General features: G+C 57.8%; 2 protein-coding genes across 6 annotated transcripts; one reads left to right on the top strand and one right to left on the bottom strand.

Annotated features, from left to right (window-relative positions):
- Positions 1–3756: 3756 nt before the first annotated feature.
- Positions 3757–7467, top strand: REX1BD (required for excision 1-B domain containing). Of its 2 annotated transcripts, none has more exons than XM_033196970.1 (5): positions 3757–3953; positions 4049–4131; positions 4525–4729; positions 5972–6051; positions 7238–7467. In XM_033196970.1, exons 1-5 carry the CDS (start codon positions 3855–3857, stop codon positions 7308–7310), a joined length of 540 nt encoding a protein of 179 aa, XP_033052861.1. In that variant the 5' UTR covers positions 3757–3854; the 3' UTR covers positions 7311–7467. The 2 variants fall into 2 exon arrangements, with proteins under 2 accessions (XP_033052861.1, XP_033052860.1); XM_033196969.1 differs by having other exon boundaries at positions 4507–4729.
- A 907-nt stretch (positions 7468–8374) lies between these two features.
- Positions 8375–21742, bottom strand: CRLF1 (cytokine receptor like factor 1). 4 transcript variants are annotated; one of them, XM_033197678.1, is made up of 9 exons: positions 21405–21742; positions 14696–14977; positions 13903–14032; positions 13563–13732; positions 12342–12499; positions 12114–12240; positions 9388–9575; positions 9207–9249; positions 8375–8720 (listed from the first exon to the last, which is right to left on the bottom strand). In XM_033197678.1, exons 1-9 carry the CDS (start codon positions 21514–21516, stop codon positions 8707–8709), a joined length of 1224 nt encoding a protein of 407 aa, XP_033053569.1. In that variant the 5' UTR covers positions 21517–21742; the 3' UTR covers positions 8375–8706. The 4 variants fall into 4 exon arrangements, with proteins under 4 accessions (XP_033053569.1, XP_033053567.1, XP_033053568.1 ...); XM_033197676.1 differs by having other exon boundaries at positions 8379–8720; positions 12072–12240; positions 21405–21739; XM_033197677.1 differs by having other exon boundaries at positions 8380–8720; positions 9207–9254.
- Between the last annotated feature and the right edge of the window lie 281 nt (positions 21743–22023).

The raw sequence follows: 22023 nt of genomic DNA, 5'->3' as shown, positions 1-22023 counted from the left end.
GGGTTTATGCCATTCTCCTGCCTCAGCCTCTGAAGTAGCCGGGACTACAGGCGCCCGCCACCTCGCCTGGCTAGTTTTTTGTATTTTTTAGTAGAGATGGGGTTTCACCGTGTTAGCCAGGATGGTCTCAATCTCCTGACCTCGTGATCCACCCATCTCGGCCTCCCAAAGTGCTGGGATTACAGGCTTGAGCCACCGCGCCCGGCCGTCCTCCAGGTTTTTATTTGAAGCACATCCCAGCCAGAGTAACTCATCCTGTTGGGTTTGCATGAATGCTCATTCCCCCTTATATACAGCAGTTCCAGCCCCCCTCAACATATGAGTGGAAAGCTCTGCAGCCTTATACATAGCTAACACTTCTAAGGGCCCAGGGTTTTTTCATCCTAGTGATAGGTCCAATTTCCCTGACAGGCTCAAGCAGCCACTGCCATTCTCCGACAATTCACTATATCAGTCATCCCAATCATAGGTTCTGTGGGCACAATAACCTCCTTCTCTTCGCCTCCACTCCTTTGTATCTCCCGTCAAGTGTTCCCAGGATCACAAGATGTGGGACACATGGCTGGCTGCAACTATACGCTTCCCTTGGATCTAGACTTCAAATATTCTAATTCCTACTACTGGCACCCCCACGTTTTGTGGAAATAAACATGAGCTCCTTGGAAACCCTATTTCAGTCACCAGTCCCTTAAGATTTATCAACCCAAGCCAAATAATTTCCCCACCAGAGGCCAAAACAAGCAATTACTGCTGGGGCAGACTTCCCTTTGCCCAGAATATTCCCCTCCTGGGACTTTGTTCCTCTCTCACAGGCGAAGGGTTAAAAAAACCCCATTGCCCCCTGCTTCCTGTCTGTGGAGCATGAGTTTTTCTTACTGCTGCTAGCCACCAGTTTGCCTTAGAGGAATCCCATAATACGTCCTTGGCAAATTTTATTCAGCTGCAACCGCTAGGAGTCATCCCTTTGTCCCAGACCCTCAAATCATGGGAATGAGAAATGAATTTAGATGAACCCCAGCCCTTATGAGATTTTCAGCTACAGGGGTGTATAGAACCCCGACAAGGAGTTTTCTTTGTGTGTGGAAGATCCTTCTATATTTGCCTCCCACCAACTGGACAGGAACTTGTACTTTAGCCTACATAGTACCTCCTGTGACTTATTCCTTTTCAGAAGAGGCAGTAGCTGTGCCCATTCATGGTAAGCTTTAGCGGAGAACAATCTCACTACTTCCTCTATTGGCTGGTTTAGGATTTACTACCACCCTAGGAACTGGAACTGCTGGGCTCACAGTATCCTTAACTCTCTCTGAAGAACTAAGAGAAAGCCTAGATGAAATCTCTCTCCAACTTACTCAAATCCAGGACCAAACAGCCAATGGCAGCCGTGGTTCTCCAGAACTGGCGAGCACTAGATCTCCTCACTGCTGAAAGGGGAGGAACATGCCTTTTTCTGAGCGAGGAGTGTTGTTTTTCTGTCAGTAAATCAGGCATAGTCAGAGATGGAATTTTTTTTTTTTTTTTTTTTTTTTTTTTTTTTGAGACGGAGTCTCGCTCTGTCACCCAGGCTGGAGTGCTGTGGCCGGATCTCAGCTCACTGCAAGCTCCGCCTCACCGGTTTACGCCATTCTCCTGCCTCAGCCTCCCGAGTAGCTGGGACTACAGGCGCCGCCACCTCGCCCGGCTAGTTTTTTGTAGTTTTTTTTTTAGTAGAGACGGAGTTTCACCGTGTTAGCCAGGATGGTCTCGATCTCCTGACCTCGTGATCCGCCCGTCTCGGCCTCCCAAAGTGCTGGGATTACAGGCTTGAGCCACCGCGCCCGGCCTAGAGATGGAATTAAATGACTTCGGAATAGAGCCAGCAGACTACACAGTGGGACAACCGAAGCTACCTCAGGGTTCTCACAGCGTGTTCTCTCCTGGCTTCTTCCATTTTTAGGTCCCCTCCTTATTCTAGGAGTAACCTTTGGCCCATGTCTTTTCAATTCCCTCATCCGCTTCGTTTCTTCCCGAATAGAATCAATGAAACTAGAAATGGTACTGCAGATGGAACCTTGGATAACTTCAACCAACACCTATTATCAGCACCCTAGATGGCCAGCCCATACCCGGACGTTGACACCCAAACCACCTCTCACGAGGAAACCTCAGCTACAGGACCCCTTCTATGCCCCTATTTAGCAGGAAGCAATTAGAGCCGTCATTGTCTCACACCCCAACAGCAATTGGGCTCTCCTGTTGAGAGAGGGGACTGAGGGGTGGAGTCGGTGGGACTTTCTGGGCCAGTTCAGGGATTTTCACAAAAGACCCCTGTGACTCAGGTTTTGAGTTCTTAATCAATGGAGTGAAGGATTCAAAATTAACCACTCCAGGCCGGGTACGGTGGCTCACGCCTGTAATCCCAGCACTTGGGAGCCCCAGGCGGGTGGATCACGAGGTCAGGAGATTGAGACGATTCTGGTCAACACGGTGAAACCCCGTCTCTACTAAAAATACAAAAAATTAGCTGGGCGTGGTGGCGCCCTGTAGTCCCAGCTACTCGGGAGGCTGAGGCAGGAGAATGGCATGAACCCGGGAGGCGGAGCTTGCAGTGAGCCGAGATGGCACCACTGCACTCCAGCCTGGGTGACAGAGCGAGACTCTGTCTCCAAAAAAAAAATAATAATAATAAAAACCACTCCAAGGGAGGATTGAAAAAAGAACCACTCTCAATGGACAAAAAGAAAGGGGAGGGGGTAACACCGGGATATAAGCCCTAGCGAGCCAGTAACTGCAACCCTTCTGGGTCCCCATCCAGCTTGTGGAAGCTTTCCTTTCGCTTTGTTCAATAAACTGCGCTGCTGCTCACTCTCCCGGTCTGTGGACTCTTTTTGAGCTGTAACACACACTGCGAAGGTCCACAGCTTCATTCTTCAAAGTTAGTGAGACCACGAACCCATCGACAGGAAAAACTCCCGACTCACTAACAGCCTAGTCCCTTCCCCCTTGAAGGCTGGTGTCTGTCACCCCATACCTGAGCTGGTCCCTCTTCACTAGGTTAGGCTACCAGCATCTTCCTGCTCCTCCGGCTGGGCCCCTGGAGGAGGAAGCTTTCCAAAGCTCAGTCTAGCCGGTGGATCCCTCCAGCAGAAAGCTCCAAGGCCTTCTCTGTACTTTGAGGTCCTACTGGCCCCTGCTATGCCCCAGGCTCAGGGCTATTACATAAGACACCCAATTCAATTCGGAGGGCTGTTGACACCGTCCCTGTCACTGAATCTTATCTTCACCCCTGTGATTCTCTGGAGAGCCAGTGAATCTCTATTAATGTCGGTGGAGTTCCAGCCACTGCACTTTTATTGAGGCAGTCTCACTGTGGTTCCGGCTGGAGTGCAGTGGCACGGTCATAGCTCATGGCAGCCCCCAACTCCCAGGCTCAAGCAATCCTCCCACCTCAGCCTCCCGAGTAGCTGGGACTATAGGCGGGAGCCACCATGTCGGGCTGTTTTTTCTGTAGAGAGCGGGCCTCCCTAGGTTGCCCAGGCTTACTTAACGCTCTTGAATGTCAAAACCCACGCTCAATACCCGCTTCACGTGAAGTCGGTGTTGAGATACAAGCATAGAAACGAACTCAAGGCTAACAGCTGTTCTGTATTCAGAGCCGCACATTCAAGGAAAAACGCGATCGCTGGACGGGAACAAGAAGGGTGGGTGGAGGATAGAGGGCTTGCTTGGGCGGCCCGCGGTCTTGGCTCCCCTTTCTTCCCCGAGGTCTCGTGGCTGGCCAGCCGCAGGGTGGGGGTCCGTGGACCTCCCGGCCTGTAGGGGGCGTCGGACGCAGTGGAAGGACCTGCTCCGGAGCCTGGCCAGGCTGCGCAGTCATGATCACCGAGACCGCGGCGGAGCCCACGGTCCCTGCAGTGCCCGCTGCTGAGGAGGCCACCGAGGCTCCGGGACGCAAGGAGCCGGCGTGGCCCTGGGTGAGTCCAGGCCCGAGCGGGAACAGGCGCGGGGCGGGCGGCTCAGACCCAGGGGCGCCGGTTACATACCCCAGCCGTGCCCCCCCGCCCCGCAGAAAGACGCCCCGATCCGGACGCTGGTGCAGCGCATCCACCAGCTGCAGGCTGAGCGCGCGCAGGGCTTCCGCCGACTGGAGGAGTGAGTGGGGGTGCGCAGGGGTTCAGGGTTCAGTTCCCCGCCCGCTGTGGGTGTGGGCGTGCTTTCGGCGGGCGTGCCTGGAGGAAGAGCTGGGTCCTCGCGCGGCTGCAGAGTCAGATGGGGCGGGGATTTCGGGGCACCGAGTCCTCGCTTTCACGAGAAAGGCCCTGCAGCACCTCCTCACTACCCGATGACCCACTCCTCGTGGCTTCTCTCTCCTCCCCAAGAGCAGGGGTGGGCCTGTCTCGGGTTCCCCTGCGGGAGTCAGGAAGCGTCCTTCCTACCTACCAGTCCTCCCCTCTGGGGTCCGGGGACACTTCCTGGGGGCCGTTTAGGTGGTTGGCGCGGGTGCAGAGCCTGAGAGCGCGGCCTCAGGGTCCCCACCTGCCGCAGAGGCCACCGCCAGTACCTGCGCAGCGGCCCGGACTACGACTTCGCGCGCTACCGGAGCACAGTGCACGAGGTGACTCAGGCCTTCGCCGCCGCCTCGCGGGAGGTGCTGGCGGTGGAAGCAGAGCTGGCCGGGCCTCGCAGGCAGCAGCTGCTCGCCAGCCACGTGCGCAACCTGCAGGAGCTGGAGCAGACGCGGCTGGGCACGGTGAGACCACCACCCATTCCCCACCGTGTCTCTAGGATCCTGGTCGGTTCCTCTTGTGGCGCACCCCTGGTTGGTGGACTGGGGGGTGGTCCCAGTATCCCATACACAGACCTCACCCCTTACTGTCCCACGTCAGTCCTCTATTAAGTCTTCACTTGAGGATTCTTGGACCTTGCCCTTGCTGTTTATCCCCAATTTTTTTCCAAGTTTTGTCCTTATTCCCAGGGCACTCCCACTTTCTCCCAGCCCCGCCTAAATGCTATTCCAGCATGCCCAGATCCCGCCCCAACAATGCTCCACCCACACTCTTCCGCTTCTCCTGTCCCACCCTCAACCTCCCGTAGATACAGGCGAGGGGGTTCCCAGGCTACGCCTCCTCCGTATTCCTCCATCACAGCTTTAGTTTTTTTTGTCTATTTCTCTCTTGGGATCCGCCTACTAGGCTCTGCAACCCTGTGTGTGTGTGTGGGAGGGAGGGGGTGGCCGGTCACATCTACGTGAAGCCACGCCCACACCGAGATCTACTCTGGAATTCCTAGGCCACGCCCCCCATGAGCTACCCATCTCTGCCTCTTTTTGGCTTTTTTTCTTTTCCTTTTTTAAAGACAGGGTCTCGCTCTTGTCACCCAGGCTAGAGTGCAATGGCGCGATCTCGGCTAACTGCAACCTCTGCCTCCCAGGTTCAAGCAATTCTGCCTCAGCCTCCTGAGTAGCTGGGATTATAGGCGTGCCCCGCCACGCCCGGCTAATTTTTGTATTTTTTTTTTTAGTAGAGACGGGGTTTTGCCATATGGGCAAGGCTGGTCTCGAACTCTGGGTTTCAAGCGATCCGCCCTCCTCGGCTTTCCAGAGTGCTGGGATTTCAGGCGTGAGCCACCGCGTCCAGCCTTTTTGGCCTACTTTTATCCTGGGATTATACCAATAACACCCTGGGTCCAGTCCTTGGGACCATGAGGCGCAGCCTAACTCACCCCTACGGCCACTGCCTGGCTAATACGTCACTTTGCTTCCCAGGCCACGCCCACATCGCGCTCAGCACTGCCTCTGACATGCTCGCTGTCTGCCTTCTGAGAGCCCCTCTAAACTGAATTTCGGACTCTTCCTACACAAAGCACTGCCCCTTGTGGTTCTACCCGGGCATTGCCTTTCTGGGTGCCTCTGTCTTTTCCTGAACATCCTGGGAGGGCAGGGGGTGGCTTCTGCTGGTGGAGACATCCTTCGCGTTGCTCATTCCCCCACCAGGTGGCCCTGCTGCAGCTGATGGAGACGCCAGAGCTGGCGGGGCAGGAGGACGCTGTACAGATGCACCAGCTGAAAATGAAGTGAGCGCTGCTGCCCAAGCCGCCTGGCTATGCTCGATTTGCACCAGGGTTGGCACGGTCAGACCCAGCAGAGGAACCCTCTGCCTCTGTACAATGGTGTTCTCATCTGGTGGCCCTCAGATACACACTTCCCCAGAGGGCATAGTTGTGAAACTTCACATCAATTTCACCGTGCATTGCTGGGACACTGCTGTATACCTTGACACATGTCAATCCTGCACACGTGGCTGTCCGTGGAGCTTGAATATTGTCGCGCATGCCCCACTGAGCACAAACCTTCAGATGTCTGTTCTCAGCCCCCAAGCACACACACTCATGTACATACACATTTGACAGAGTCATGCTTCATAACTTCCTGATGCTACACATCCCACTAAGATGGCCTTTTTTTTTTTTTTCTTTTTTGCTGAGACTGAGTCTCACTCTGTCGCCAGGCTGAAGTGCAGTGGCGCAATCTCAGCTCCCTGCAACCTCCGCCTCCTGGGTTCAAATGAATCCCCTGCTTCAGCCTCCCAAGTAGCTGGGACTACAGGCATGTGCCCCACGCCCAGCTAATGTTTTGTATTTTAGTAGAGATGGCGTTTCACCATGTTGGCCAGGATGGTCTCAATCTCCTGACCTCGTGATCTGCCCGCCTCAGCCTCCCAAAGTGCTGGGATTACAGGCCTAAGCCAGCACTCCCGGTCCTTTTTTTTTTTCCCCGGTTTTTTTATTTCTATTTTTTGAGACAGTCTTGCTCTGTCACCCAGGCTGGAGTGCAATGGCGCGATCTTGGCCCACCGCAACCTCTGCCTCCCAGGTTCAAGCGATTCTTCTGCCTCAGCCTCCCAAGTAGCTTGAATTACAGATGCCCACCCCCACGCTTGGCTAGTTCTTGTATTTTTAGTAAAGACGGGGTTTTGCCATGTTGGCCAGATTGGTTTTGAACTCCTGACCTCAGGTGATCCGCCTGCCTCTTCCCAAAATGCTGGATTACACGCGTAAGCCACCGTGCCCAGAGCCCAGATGGCCTTTTCTGTCAGCCCACTGTGACCTATGGGGCCACCCCTTCTCCCAAGCACCTAAGCGGTCCCTCCGTGCTGCCTGGAGCTTTGATGGCGGGCAGGAGGGCCCGGGGCTCACCACAGCCGCAGCAGCTAATTCGCCCCATCTGGGTTTTATTTATAGTTCCCATCCGCTCTTGTAGGGTAATTAAAACCATGGAGGCGATCAGCGAGGTTCTCCAGGACCTCAGGTTTGATGCGGAATCTGCCGAGTGATGGCGGCTCCCCAGGGATGCGCCGAGGGAGATGGGAAAAGGGGCGGATGGCGTCCAGCCCAGCCCTAACCGCCAGCTGGCTGGGGTCGCACCCCACTGCGCTGCTGACCTTCGTACAGTTTGAGACACCTCCCACAATAAAAAGCTCTTCCTCTGCAGCCGCTCTGCCATCTCTGTGTCCTAGGGTACTGCAGCCAGTGTGCCTGGGGAGCGGGGGACCCCCACAGGGCCAGGGATTATGGGTAGAAGACTCCCACTCTCCCTAGAAACTCTGAGGTTTTCTTTTTACTTGAGACAGGGTCTTGCTCTGTCACCCAGACTGGAGTGCAGTGGTGAGATCACGGCTCACTGCAGCCTGGGCTTCCCCCGGCTCAAGCGATCCTCCTGCCTCAGCCTCCCAAGTAGCTGGGACTATAGGCACATGCCACCATGAGCCCAGTTCATTTTTTTTTTTTTTTTTTTTGAGATAGAGTTTTGCTCTTGTTGCCCAAGCTGGAGTACAGTGGTACCATCTCGGCTTACTGCAACCTGCACCTCCTGGGTTCAAGTGATTCTCCTGCCTCAGCCTCCTGAGTAGTTGGAATTACAGGCATGCGCCACCACGCCCCGTTATTTTGTATTTTTAGTAGAGATGGGGTTTCTCTATGTTGGTCAGGGTGGTCTCCGACTCCTGACCTCATTTGGTCCACCTGCCTCAGCCTCCTAAAGTGTTGGGATTACAGGCGTGAGCCACCGCGCCCGGCCGATTTTTTACTTTTAGTAAAGATGAGGTCTCCCTTTGTTGCCCAGGCTGGTCTCCAACTCCTGGCCTCGAGCAATGCTCCCAGCTTGGCCTCCCAAAGTTCTGGGATTACAGGCATGAACCTTCGGGACCAGCCAACTCAGGTATTTGGAATCACATTCTCCAAGGAGTTCAGAATCAGACCTTGCAAATACTGGAGAGACAGTCTGAAGTCCTGGGACGTGAAAATTCTAATCTCAAAGGGTCATTAAGATGCCTCACATTCCCCTAAAATCTTACAGCCCCCACCCCAGGCCAGGTAGGGCCCAAACTCACCTTCACAATCACAGCACCTAAATAGCTCATTTATTTAAAAGGACTCTTTTGGAGGGGCCCTAGGTAGCGGGGAGTAATGACTCCCCTTCTCACCCCCAGCCCTGGCAGGGGTTCTAGGCAACTCAACCAACCCTCACACACACACACACCCACTGGGGTGCACCCAAAGGTGGCCTCACGTGGGAGTCAGAGCTGTTATGGCCGTTGGAGCTCAGTGGCCACCCCAGCTCCTGCTGAGGGTGGCTCAGGTGCCCTGAAGTGAGGGTACAGAGGTGGCCCCAGTTTGGGTTCGGCCTCTGCGTCTCCATGTGGCAGGGAGGGTGGCCTGCGACCCTAGAGCTTATCTGGCAGGACCTGCAGGCAGAGGGGAAGCCGAGCTAAGCAGGGAGCCCGGGAGAGGGCCGCACCACAGAGCCACTGAAGGAGCCCTCATTCGGGTCCTGTTCCCACCGCTTCTGGCTGTGTGACTTTGGGCAGGATCCTGCCCCTCTCTGGGCCTTGGCGAGGCTATCTGAGCTGCAGGTAAAGCACTTGGCGTGGGGCCAGTATGCAGTAGGCGCCCATACGTGCTAACTAGGGTGAGTATGTTCATTCATTTCGGAGGAGATTCCACTTCAGACATTTTCAGGGCATTGAATGTTCTTAGGCTAAAGGAGACAATGCCAGTTATACAGTAAGTGCTAAATAAATGCTGATAAATAACAAAGGAAGAGGACGGATTCCATCTCAGCGACTCTAAGGCTGGGGTTGGGAGGCATGGGGGGTGTGAAGAAGAACTGCAGCCACCGGAAGGGGCCCTCCCCTTGCTCCCTCCCGCACACCCATTCAGGCCCACCTTACCTCTCGCCGTGCCCCGTCTGCCCGAGGGCAGGATCCCCTCGTCCTGTGCTTGGAAGGAAGGCAGAGGTGTCGTGGGGGCTGCAGACCTGCGTCCACAGCCTGCTTTCTTCCCCCTCCCCTGTTTCCTGGGCCCCCCAGCTCCCTGTCCCCACCCCCACGCCCGCGGGTCCCTCCTTCCTACCTGGTTGCGGGTTTTGTGCGACTTCTGCATCCAAGCACGCCACTGGTCGTAGAGGCGGAAGCTGAGGTTGGAGCAGTACGCGTGCTTCTTGAGCCAGCCCAGGAACTGCTTGAGCTCGCGCCGCACCGGCCCCGAGCTCGGCTCTCCGCCCCGCGGCTCGCACGCCCCGCCGCCCGGGCCCGAGCGCTCTGGTGGTGGGCGGAGCGGCAGTGTCAGGGCGCGCCCGGCAGGGGGTGCGCGCGAGCAGGAGAGGGAAGACCCCGGCGCGGCAGGACCATGTTCCCCTCGGGAACCTCCCTCCCGGTTTCTCAGGGACCGAGTCCTCCCCGAGGCCCTGCACAGCAGCCCAGCTGCGCCCCTGGCCCGGTTGCGCCCCTGGGGAGGTGGGGGGGCGGGGGAAGGAAGGGGCTCCTCCTCCACATCTCCTCCAGGAACCCGATTCCTGTGGCCTGAGCCAGGTGCGAGTGGAGTGGGGGGAGGGGAGAATGAGAGAGGCCAGAGCCGGGGGGGATGAGACACAGAGACAGACAGAGCAGGGGGCTGAAAAAGAGAAAGGAAGAAAGACGCACGGATGAGAGAGCCGAGGCCAGAGATGGAGAGATGGAGACGCAGGGTAGGTGAAAGCGAAGGGGGTCAGCCCAGGAGGAAAGGGCCTGATCAGGGTAGGACAGAAACCCTGGGGACATAGGGACAAAGAGATCGAGACAGAGACACAGAGGAAGAGTGACAGATGAAGAGAGACCGAGTGCAAGATGACCCCATGGGACAGTCCCCAGCATGGGCCCATGGGACAGGGAGTGGGCCGGGAGGGCCAGGTGGGAGGCCTGCCTGTCGGTCCAGCTGCCGGCTGCAGCCAGCCCCCCAGCAGGCCGGCGGATAAGGACATCGGCCTCACGTCATAAATAAAGCCGGGGACCCGCTGACAGGCCCTGGCACGGCCCCGGCCCCCGCCGCCCCTGCTGGCCTTCCCCGGCCTCCCAGCCTCCCCTGCGGACGCAGCGGCCTGCTGGCTCCTGTGCAAGAATCGCAGGTGCCAGGCACGAGCAGGGGCCAAGGCTCAGGCCCCTCCCGGCTGCGCTTGCTCCCGCCCACCCCCGAACCTGGAGGGGCCCGGGATAGGGGCTGGGGAGCTGGCTGGAGCCTGACTCTACCCCTCCCTAGCTCTGGGACCCTCTCAGGGCCTCAGTTTCCCTATCATCTCACGTGCCAGAGTGAGCTTGGACTTCCCCGTGAACTAAGTTCAGACCCGTGTGACCTCCTAGAGCCTCAGTGTCCTCACCTGAGAAAAAGCAGTCTCCCTTGCAGTGAAACCCTGGGGGGACAGGACAATAAGTACCTCCATGCCAACTGCCTGCAAGCACTTAGGTGGCACCCACCATGTGGACATTTGCCACAAATTATGTCATCCAACCCTCACGACAGCCCAAGGCAAGTGGGATTCTCGACCCTACCTTCCAGATGGGGAAACAGAGGCCAGACATTCCAAGTAATAGCTTTTGTTTCATTTCACAAAAGAGAGAGTAGAGGCCTGTGGACCCAGAGAAACCCCAGACAGCAAGAGGAGGCAGATCTAGGCACCTAATCATTCCCATCCCCCTGCTTTGATCAGAAGGGGAAACTGAGGCCCATCAAAGTGGGAGTTGGCAGCCCATTGGCCTTAGAAGCAGGGGTCTCAAACTCGCTGGCCCTCTTTTTTGAGACGGAGTCTCGCTCTGTTGACCAGGTTGGAGTGTAGAGGCGCGATCTTGGCTCACTGCAAGCTCTGCCTCCCAGGTTCATGCTGTTCTCCTGCCTCAGCCTCCCAAGTAGCTGGGACTACAGGCTCCTGCCACCACACCCGGCTAATTTTTTGTATTTTTAATAGAGATGGGGTTTCACCGTGTTAGCCAGGATGGTCTCTATCTCCTGACCTCGTGATCTGCTAGCCTCAGTCTTCCAAAGTGCTGGGATTACAGGCATGAGCCACCACGCCTGGCCTCGCTGGCCCTCTTAGGAGGGAGTCTGAGTGTCCAAAACAGGCCAGGTGGGGATGGGCAAATGGAGAGTGAGGGTCCTGGGAAGGGGTGACCACTGCTGGTGGGGGCTGTCGGCCATGCTGTTACATTTTCTAGAGAATTTATTTTTCTAAGGAATCTAGGATATTTGTGTAAAAACTTCCTGGTTTTAAATTTCTACTAGTTGGTCAAACTTTTTTTTTTTCCAAACAACAGGCCAAAGAAAATAGATCCAAGGGCCACATTCAGCTCTGGGGGGGCCACCAGTTTGAGACCTCTACTCTCTTGGAGACAACCAGGAAACAGGCTGGGCACGGTGGCTCACACATGTCATCCCAGCACTTTGGGAGGCTGAAATGGGCAGATCACCTGAGGTCAGGAGTTCGAGGCCAGCCTGGACAACACAGTGAAACCCCATCTTTACTAAAAAATACAGAAATTAGCTGGTGCATGTTGGTGCGTGCCTGTAGTCCCAGCTACTCGGGAGGCTGAGGTAGGAGAATCCCTTGAAACCGGGAGCCAGAGGTTGCAGTGAGTGCAGATCACGCCACTCCCGACAGAATGAGACTGCATCTCAAAAGAAAAAAAAAAAAAAAGAAAGAAAAAGAAAAGAAAAGAAAACAAGGAAACAGAGGCTCTAGCTGGTTTGGGACTGGCCGCTGGATCACCCGGCCCTAGAGGGGTGCTCACCACTGCGGGGGGTGGAGGCGGCTGTGGGGTGGCTCCACTCACTCCAGATCCCGGCTTTCTTGGAGCCGTAGATGCCAAAGGGGTTGCAGCGCACTTGCACGAAGTACACGGTGCCGGGTTTCAGGCCGGCCAGGCGGCAGGAGGTCTGGTTGCTCACATCGTCCACCACCTGGACAGCCAGGACAGGGTCAGAGTAGAGGGCGGGGCCTGGCAGGAACGGGGGCGGGGCCTGGCAGGAGCAGGGGCGGAGTCAGGGAATGGGCGGATCACCTTCCAGTCCACACTGTCCTCCACTCGGTAGCGGATCTGGTATTTGGCTTGAAAGAGGAAATCCTTGAGGGCGGGTGGCGACACCCAGCGCACGCTCAGCTGGTCCTCCAGGCCCCCGACGCGGCTCACGTGCACATCGGGCGGGGGATCCGTGGTCACTGCGGGGCGGAGGGCCCCTTTCAGCCTGGAACTGTCTGCGTTTAACTCCCCCCAACAGTGTGGCCCAGGGCACTTGGCCCAGATGGCACCTGCCTCTGTTTTCCTCCTCCTCCCTCTGCCCCCACCCCCAGGATTGGTGGATTACACCATATATAATATTGGAGAAACACTCAGCACCTAATTAATGTTAGCTGTTATCACCATTATTATCTGTGACGGGCGAAACATAATCCTATCTTCAACTGACTATGGGAAAGCAGACACTGCGGGGTTGATGATATTATTATCATGCTTAGGAGGTGGGGGGCTGTCAGGCCATCAGCCTTCTGGGAACCCCCCTGCCACCCCCTCCCCACTCTCACCTCCCTTCCACTCTTACTGAAATCTTTGATGTGACATTTTGCTGGGTGCAGAGAAGCAACTGAGGCTTAGAATTTTCCCACTGTAGCTTTAGGATGTGGGGAAGAGTGAGGCTGTGGGAGTAGGGATGGGGGCTACAACCCCGGAGTACGTGTGTGTTGGGGGGGCTGAGGATCCTTCTGGGGGCCCCTGAGGGCAGCAGGGTGAGCTGGCCTCTCCCCCTGAGGCCTTGGTGAGGGGCCTAAAGGGTTAAGGCACAGGCCTGCTTGGGGCTGAGAAACACCCTAATTAGATTAGGCTCAATTCTGCTCACAGATCATCCATTTCCTGCCTCCCGCCCTGCGCCCCCCAGCTCCAGGCCTCGGCTTCCTGGGGCGCCTCCCGACCTGGGCGTCCCCTCCCCTCTCCCCAGGGCCCCCTCCTGCACACCTGGGCTGCCGAGGGGGAGGTGGTGTGGCCAGGCCAGGTGTTCTCCGTAGAGTGGGGGTATCATGGCTGTTTCTGGGGGCTGCGGACTGATGAGCGGATGCTCAGCTACTTACCTACCTTCCCTCTAACCAGCAGGGACAGCCCAGGAGTTGCTGGGCTGGGGAGGGGCAGGCGGGATCCCAGGAAAAATGAGAAGGCACAGGGACCTCTCGGGATGCCCGGTGGGCCAGGCTGGTGCCCGAGGGAGGGGCCTAGCAGACACTAGGGGCTCACCCACATCCAGGATATCCAGCGTGAGCACATCGGAGCGGGCAGAGCCCAGGCGGTTGGTGGCCTCCACCCAGATCTCATAGGGCGTAAAGAGAGCCAGGTCCTTGGGGATGTGGCAGGAGTGGGGGCCCACTGTGTGGTACTCCTCACACGTGTTGTCCTGCCCATACCACCTGCAGGGATGGGAGGGGGACAGGATGTATGAGGGTTCCTTCTGGCCCCCAGACCTCACCATGGCAGTCTCAGGGTGCAGACAGTGCATGGGGGCTCAGAGAGGGTCCGCGTTGGTCAAGGTCACACAGCCAGCCTGGGACACACACATTGCCCTCGGGCCACCACTAACCTAAGCTTGTACTTGAGGGAGTAGTTGGTGTGGAGGAAGGTCTCCCCGTGGGCCCCTGGCGTCCAGCGGCAGGTCAAGTCCTTCATGTTCTTGGACCAGCAGCTGATGTTGACGGGTTTCTCTGGGGGCACTGGGAGAGGGGGAGGGTGCAGGAAGCTGGCTGAGGGTCTGGACCAGCTGAGCCTGGGCCAAGGGGTGGCTGCCCACCTGCCAGGCCCCCACCTTGGAGTGGAAGGAGGGCAGATAGGACAGTCTCAGCCCTTTGCTGAGAAGTGCCAGCACAGTTGATGTGACACCTGCATGAGCTCTTGACAGGCTGGTGACCCGATCTCCAGGTTCTTTTTCTTTTTTCAAGGCAAAGTCTCGCTCTGTCCCCCAGGCTGGAGTGCAATGGTGCCATCTCAGTTCACTGCAACCTCCACCCCCCGGGTTCAAGCGATTCTCCTGTCTCAGCCTCCCAAGTAGCTGGGATTACAGGTGCCTGTCAGCACACACGGCTAATTTTTGTATTTTCAGTAGAGACGGGGTTTCGCCATGTTGGCCAGGCTGGCCTTGAACTCCTGGCTTCAAGTGATCCGCCCACCTCAGCCTCCTAAAGTGCTAGGCTTACAGGCATGAGCCACCTCGCCCGACCGGATCTCCAGGTTCTCATTCCCACCTCAAAGACCTGCATAGCCATGCCAGTGTGCCCACCACTCATCCCCCAGCCAGAAGGCCCACGATTCATGCCTCTCTCCAGTGGGAGATGCCGCTCCCAAGGGCTACCCCTGGGGTATTCTGGGTGCCGACTTACGGCCAACATAGAGGCAGGAGCCAGCCAGGATGCTGCCGTCGCGGGCGTGGCACACAAGGTTGTCCCCCGACTGCTGCCTGGACCCGTTGAGGTTGGCCAGGGCCAGAGCCAAGGTGGAGGCGTTGAGCACACGGGAGAGCTCGGGGGGCAGGCGGCGCCCGTTGAGGGTCCAGTAGAGGCCCTCGGCAGTGGCTCCTGGCGGGTCTCCCTGCACTGAGCAGGTGGCCAGCAGGGAGGAGCCGATGAGAAGTGTGGGATCCTGGGGGCTAATCACAGCTGTGTCTGGGGTCAAAGAGGAGCACGTGTCAGGTCAGGGCGGGGACCCTCCAAGCCCCCAACCGTGCCAGGACCTCCAGGGTTCATGGTAGTCCTGAGAAGGCACTGTTAATGATTGTCCCCCATTCTACAGATAGGGAAAGTAAAGATCAGTTGGGTTAAATGCCCAAGGCAACACTGGTGGGCAAACTGACAGACCTAGAGTTGTCCAGGTCTGTCTGACTCCAACACTGGAGCCTTCCAAAACTCTTCATCACTGACATGCTTAAGGTTCTCTGAGTGATCACACAACTCGGGCATACAGGTTCATTCGGGTCCAAGTGACTCTTGCTTAGCACATCGTTATGATAAACATTATGCTTTGCTTTGTTTTTTTGAGACGGAGTCTCGCTCTGTCACCCAGGCTGGAGTGCAATGGCGCGATCTCGGCTCACTGCAACCTCTGCCTCCCGGGTTCAAGCAATTCTTCTGCCTCAGCCTCCAGAGTAGCTAGGACTACAGGTGTGCACCATCACGCCTGACTAACTTTTGTATTTTTAGTAGAGATGGGGTTTCACCATATTGGCCAGGCTGGTCTCGAACTCCTGACCTTGTGATCCACCTCCCTCAGCCTCTCAAAGTGCTGGGATTACATAAGTGAGCCAACACACCCAGGCATGCTTTGCTTTTTATTTTTTTAGCGACAGGGTCTCACTCTGTTGGCCAGGCTGGAGTACAGTGGCATGATCACAGCTCACTGCAGCCTCGATCTCCTGGGTTCAAGCGATCCTCCCTCATCTCAGCTCCTGAATGGCTGGGACTACAGGTGTGCACCACCACACCTGGCTGATTTTTAAATATTTTTTTAGAGATGAGGTCTTGCTAGTTTGCTCAGGCTGGTCTTGAACTCCAGGCCTCAAGCGATCCTCCCACCTTGGCCTCCCAAAGTCCTGGGATCACAGGCATGAGCTACTATGCCTAACCTTCTTTATTTTTCATTCTCATTTCGTTTTTCTTTTTTGGCAACTAGAAACAAAAGATTGTGGGTTCTTCCTGTGATACTCCCAGAGCCTCACACATAGTAGGTGTTTCTGTGGGGGAAGGGCACTGCTTAAAATGAAAGCCCTGACCCTTACTTCAATCATTAAGAGCACCATTTATGATTATTATTATTATTTTTTGAGATAGAGTCTCCCTCTGTCACCCAGGCTGGAGTGCAATGGCACTATCTTGGCTTACTGCAACCTCCACCTCCCAGTTTCAAGCGATTCTCCTGCCTCAGCCACCCAAGTAGCTGAGATTACAGGCGCATGCCACCATGACCGGCTAAGTTTTGTATTTTTAGTAGAGATGTGGTTTCACCGTGCTGGTCAGGCTGGTCTCGAACTCCTGACCTCGTGATCTGCCTGCCTCAGCCTCCCAAAGTGCTAGGATTACAGGGGTGAACCACCGCACCCAGCCTGTATTTTTAGTAGAGTCGAGGTTTCGCCATGTTGGCCAGGCTAGTCTCGAACGCCTGACCTCAAGTGATCTACCCGCCTCAGCCTCCCAAAGTGCTGGGATGACAGGCGTGAGTCATCGCACCTGGCCTAAGAGCACCATTTATTGGGCACTTGTGTTCTGAATACTGGGCTAAGACTTTACCTACATTTTCTCGGCCAATCCTGCTCATGTTAAGGATGAAAAAACTCTGGCTCTGAAAGATTGAATTTCCTTGCTGGAATGAGGGAAGGCCAGAGTAGTTAGGCCCAGATTTTCTGGTCTCCAAAGTTCTGCTCCACACTGCCTACCTCTGGGACTAAAGGCAGCCCTGGCAAACTGCACATCCCCAACTTCCATCCAAAGGGACTTGACATCATTGCTCTTTCCCTCCACTCAGTTTTCCTCATCTGCAAAGCAGGAACGAGAAAGCTCTTTGTCTCCCGGGCTACTGTGAAAGTCAGAGGGGAAAGGATTTCCTGAACCAGATTGTGTGTGAGTCGGGTGCTAGGCACAGGAGCCTTGGGGATGCCCATGACTGGTTGATGCCTCCTCTCCTGCTGGCCATCAGGGCAGCCCAGGAGTTCCCCTTCTGGAGACCAGAACCTAAGAAGAATCTATTTTGTCCATAGGGAAACCAAGGCCCAGAGAAGGAGGAGGGGGTGTACAGGCCAACCTCCTGATGCCTCTGAGTCTCAGTTTCCCCATCTGGGAAGTGGGCATCATGGCATCAATGTCATGGGGTTGGTTGGATGCGGTGGCTCACGCCTATAATCCCAGCACTTTGGGAGGTGGAGGTGGGAGTAATACGTGAGGTCAGGAGTTTGAGACCAGCCTGGGCAACATGGTAAAACCCTGTCTCTACCAAAAATACAAAAATTAGCCAGGTGGGGAGGGGGTGGTGGCCCATGCCTGTGGTCTTAGCTACTTGAGAGGTTGAGGCAGGAGGATCACTGGAGCCCGGGAAGTTGAGGCTGCAGTGAGCCATGACTGCACCACTGCACTCCAGCCTAGATGACAGTGAGACCGTGTCTCAAAAAAGAAACAAAAAATTTAAATTTAAATTTAAATTTATAAAAACCAACAAAACGAACCTCACGGGGTTGTTTGAGTGGAGTGAAAATACTGTTGGAGACAACATTTTCCCACGAGATCTTTAAACCAAGTTGACCCGGACTCGAATGCCCACAGCCTGACTCAGTGTTTTACTTTTTTTTTTTTTTTTGAGACAGAGTTTAACTCTGTCACCCAGGCTGGAGTGCAGGGGCACAATCTCGGCTCACCGTAACCTCCATGCCCATCTAGCTAATTTTTTGTATTTTTAGGAGAGACAGAGTTTCTCCATGTTGGCCAGGCTGGTCTCGAACTCTTGACCTCCAGTGATCCACCCGCCTTGGCTTCCCAAAGTGCTGGGATGACAGGCGTGAGTCACGGCACCCGGACTCAGTGTTTACTTCTCTGAGCCTCTGGAAAGGGGCTTCTCCTTCCACCCAGAGTGGTTGTAAAGACTCATCCGCTCCTTTGTTTGCTCAAGCGTTCATCTATTCTTTCACAGGGTACCTACGTATGTCAGGATCTGTGGGCACTGGGATGATAACCAAGACACACAAAAGTCCTGCCCTTGTGGGCATCAAATCCAAGGAAGCAGCAGGAAAAATAAATAAATAAATATCTAAGACAATAAATACGGGAGAAAGTAAAGCAGGAGCTGGAGGAAGACAGAGCAGCGGCAGGAGCTCCGGGGGCCTGTCTGGGGAGGTGACCTTTGAGTAGAGACCTGAATAAAGTAAGAGAAGTAGCTGTGACATTATCTAACACAGCATGTCCAGGCAGTGAGAGCTGCAAGTGCCAAGGTCCTGGGGCAGAAGCGGTGGGAAATGAAGTTTGAGAGGTCAGAGATCCTGACCTGCAGGGAGGAGGGATTCCAGGGTTCTCAGCCGGGGAGGGAGGGATGCGGTGAGATTTGCATTAAAAGGACTCCCCAGGCGGCTGGAAGAAGGGACTGCAGGAGGCAAGGGCAGCCCAGCTTCGCAGAGATGGCAGCCAAGGACAGGGTGATCCCGGCCCCCCGGGAGGCCCCCTGAATGCCAGCGCCGCCCGGCACTTGCCCTCACTGCCCCAGATGGGCGAGGTGGGGTGGACACGGTTCTTGGGACGGCCCTGATGATTTTCCGGGGCAAGCTTGGCTCGAGGGCTCTGTCTTGCTGGAGCCTGGAATCGCAGTTGCGCTTGGGGCTTGGCCCAGGGCTCGCCGGAGGTCTCCGCGTCCGTGCGAAGGAGCCGGCTGAGCCGGCCAGAGCCGAGGAGGCGGGGGCGGCCGAGGGGGGCGGGGGGCTGGGGGCCAGGGGGCCGCCCTGGAGGTCCCAGGCAGCCAGCCGCCCGCTAATTCGGAATTCCTTCTGCATGAACTCGGGCGTGCCAGCGTCTCTGCCCTGGCCCACCCACCGCTTCCTGCCTGGGCCCCCCCAACAGAGTGGGAGGCACGGCCAGGCCTGCCCAGACCCCAGGCCCCTCTCAGCCCTCCTAGAGTAGGTCTCGCCCCTCTGGCCTCCACACCCGCCACCACGGCCTGGCCAGGAAGGGGCTCTCTGGGGGGTCCTGGCTGGGGGGCACTGCCCCTCTGCCACACCCGCCTGGCCTGGGCTGGCGTGGCTCACTTGCCAGCAGCTGCAGCTGCCCTCCCGGGGCTGGGCGGGGGACACGGAGCGGTGACGGGTTGTGGGGGGAAGGCAAGGCCAGGCGGGCCTGGACAGGCCAGTCTCCCACCCTCTTAGCCCCAGCCGGTAAGGTCAGAAGGACACTTTCTCCTCCCAGGATATGGGTGCAACCCCAGTGGGAGAACCTGAGCAATTGACTTCCCCTCTCCAGTTCTCAATTTTCTCTTCCACAAAATGGGAGGAGAAATACGTTCTACTTGTTGGGGAGATCAATGAGATGTGATTGCAATCCAATGTCCAGAGGGCTCAGAAGCCTGCAGCCCCCAAGAACTACAAAGATGACAGCCCCTCCCAGCTCTGGGGTCCAGGCTGACTAGGCACTCCCTCCAGGCCTCCACAAACAATGGGCTAAGGCACTGGGGACAGGGACGCACACATTCCAGGCCAGGCGGGGGAGCAGCTGGGAACAACCCACTGAGCTGGAGTTGGTGGGGGCTTGGCTTGGTTTGGAGGGCCTCCTAGAGGGCTCCCCAAAGCAGATCCCTAGGTTGCCTTTTGAACAGCCCCCTTTTCACTCCCTGCCTCCCCTCCTTTCCCGCAGAGCTGGGGCCTTTAAAAGTTTTTTCTCTCCTCTTTTCCCAATCTGGAGCCACTGCCGTTATTAAAAAGGAACACCATGTGTTTTAAAAGGGAAAAGTGTGAGATTCTCTGCAACCAGGGCGGAAGGGTGGCCTCCATCCCAGGGTCCCCACGGGGGTCCCCATCTCCCGTCCTGCTGGTACCTGCAGACACTTTACGACCCACCCGACTGCTGGTCAGGTGCTAAGACACACCGTAAGTAGAAACATATTGCCGAGGTGTGAGAATCTTTTATTTAATTTCTTCCCCCCTTAAAGGAAAAAACATACTTACAACACCCCCCTCCCACCCCCACACACCTTTGCCTGCTGCTCTACTGGCTGAAAACAAAGCTTGGCGCTCACAGTGGCACTCACAGGCGCTGCCCACCGCCTGGCAGAGCCGTCAGGGGCCCTGGGAGGGCCCGAGGTAGCCCCTCACCTGCTCAGATGCCAGGGGAGAGCCAGGCTTTCAGCAAGTGCCCCTAGAGGATGCCCGCACTCTGCCCCTTCCCGGAGGAGCCCTACAGGCAGCCCGCAAACAGCCCAGCACAGGGTGGGTGAGCCTGGGAGCCGTGTGTGCCCGGCGACCCCCGGGGTGGCCCGTGCGCCTGGATGGGGTGCGTGGAGTGACTGAACGTCTGGGGCGAGTGGTGTCTGCCTCTGTGCCCTTGGGTCGCCTCCCCTGTGGGATGTGTGTGATCATGAATGTGTGTTTCGGAGATGGAATGTGTGCGTCCGCGATGGTGTGCGAATGTGCATCTGGGATGCAGTGTGCGCGAGTTTGAGGGCGAGGGTGACGGGCCACAAGCCAGTGTGATTCTTTGTGTGTCTCTGGGTGTGTCCCAGAGCGGGTCTGGATATGGAGACGTATCCTTGCGGGGGTGTTCCTTGGATGGGGGGCCCCGGAGTGCCTGAGGCCAGAAGTCCCTCCAGGGCGGGGGTCTTGGCCCGTAGGGCAGGGGGTTCCCAGTGGGCCCCCTCAAAGTTTGGGCCCGCCGGTGCCCGGACTCACTGACTCCCGCTCCCTCTCCCTCTCACCCACTCGCTCACAAAGATTCCTCTTGCAGGAGGTTCTCCGCCCGACACAGCCTGGCCGAAAACGGTTCTAAGCGCCGCCGGTGGCGGGGACTCCGCGGATCCCCGTGCACCGGGTCCCGCAGGGGGAGGGCGGTGGCGCCGGCCCGTGGAGAGACAAGTCCCCGGGGACCCCGGGCTGCGCGCCAGGCGGCCAGAGCGGCCCCCCTGCAGCCCCGCCCACCCCGTGGGGCTCATCCCTCCGCCTGGGGGGGCCCGCTGGGGGCCCGCACCCAGCGCGCCAACCGCGTGCGCCCCCGCCTGGGAGCGGTGCCCCGCAGTCCCAGCGGCTCAGAGTCTACCGAAGCAGACGCGTGCGCCCGCCACGTCCTGGCGTGCAGAGGGTCTCAGGCCGCGATCTTCCCAGCTCCCCGGGGCCTGGCCTGGAGCCCTCGACCCAGCTGCCCAGGTAACAGGGCCTCAGGCGCGGAAGCAGGACTCTGGGCAGTGGGCTGCGGCGCCGTGTGCCCCGCAGGTGAGGGCGCCCCGAGGGCTGCGCCGGGGGCGCCTTCCTTTGTTCCCCGGCCGTCCAGGTGGCGCCTGCGCCCCCTCCCCCCGCGGCTGCCCCCGGGCGCCCGCCCTCTGCTCTGGCAGGGGGGAAGGAGCGGGGCGCAGGGTACTCACGGGCTCCTGATCCGGCTTGCGGCGCCCCGAGGACGCAGAGCAGCAGCAGGGGCAGCAACGGCGGCGGCCGCCGCGCGGATTGGGCGGCGGGGCCCCGGCGGCCGGCGGGCATGGGGCCGGCGCTGCCGGGGGCGCGCGGTGGGCGACGGCTCGGCGGCGGCGGCGCAGGGCGCGGGACGCAGGCCGGGCGCGGGAGGGCGCGGGCCAGGCCGCCCGCACGTCGCTGGGCGCGGACGCGGAGGCCGGAGCAAGTCTGAGCAGCCGAATTGACAAGGCGCTAATGCGCCGCTAGCCCCGCCCGGCCCCGCCCCCGGCCCGGCCCGGCCCCGGGGGGGCGGCGGGCCCCGCACCGACCTCCCCGCCGCCCGCCCGCCCGCGGGCACCGCGCGCCCCGCCCGTCCGGCCTCCGCCCCTCCGCGAACCGCGCGCGCCCTATCCCGCGGCCCAGAGCCCCCTTACTCAACCCCTACCGGCCCAGGACCTCCCTCTCCAACCCTGCCAGCTCCAGGCTTCCCACCCCCAGTCTGGGACCCGGCACCCGCAATCCCGTTTCCATAACCCTGCCCACTTCCCTGCACCCTCCTCTCAGCCCAGTGCCTCTTCAGTGGCCCCTTTGGTC

The sequence above is a fragment of the Trachypithecus francoisi genome, unplaced genomic scaffold (genome assembly GCF_009764315.1).
Source record: "Trachypithecus francoisi isolate TF-2019V2 unplaced genomic scaffold, Tfra_2.0 Lachesis_group5, whole genome shotgun sequence".
In the NCBI taxonomy this organism is placed as follows: Eukaryota; Metazoa; Chordata; class Mammalia; order Primates; family Cercopithecidae; genus Trachypithecus; species Trachypithecus francoisi.
The sequence above is the reverse complement of the archived record's forward strand: the minus strand, read 5'-3'. Positions and strand labels throughout refer to the sequence as shown.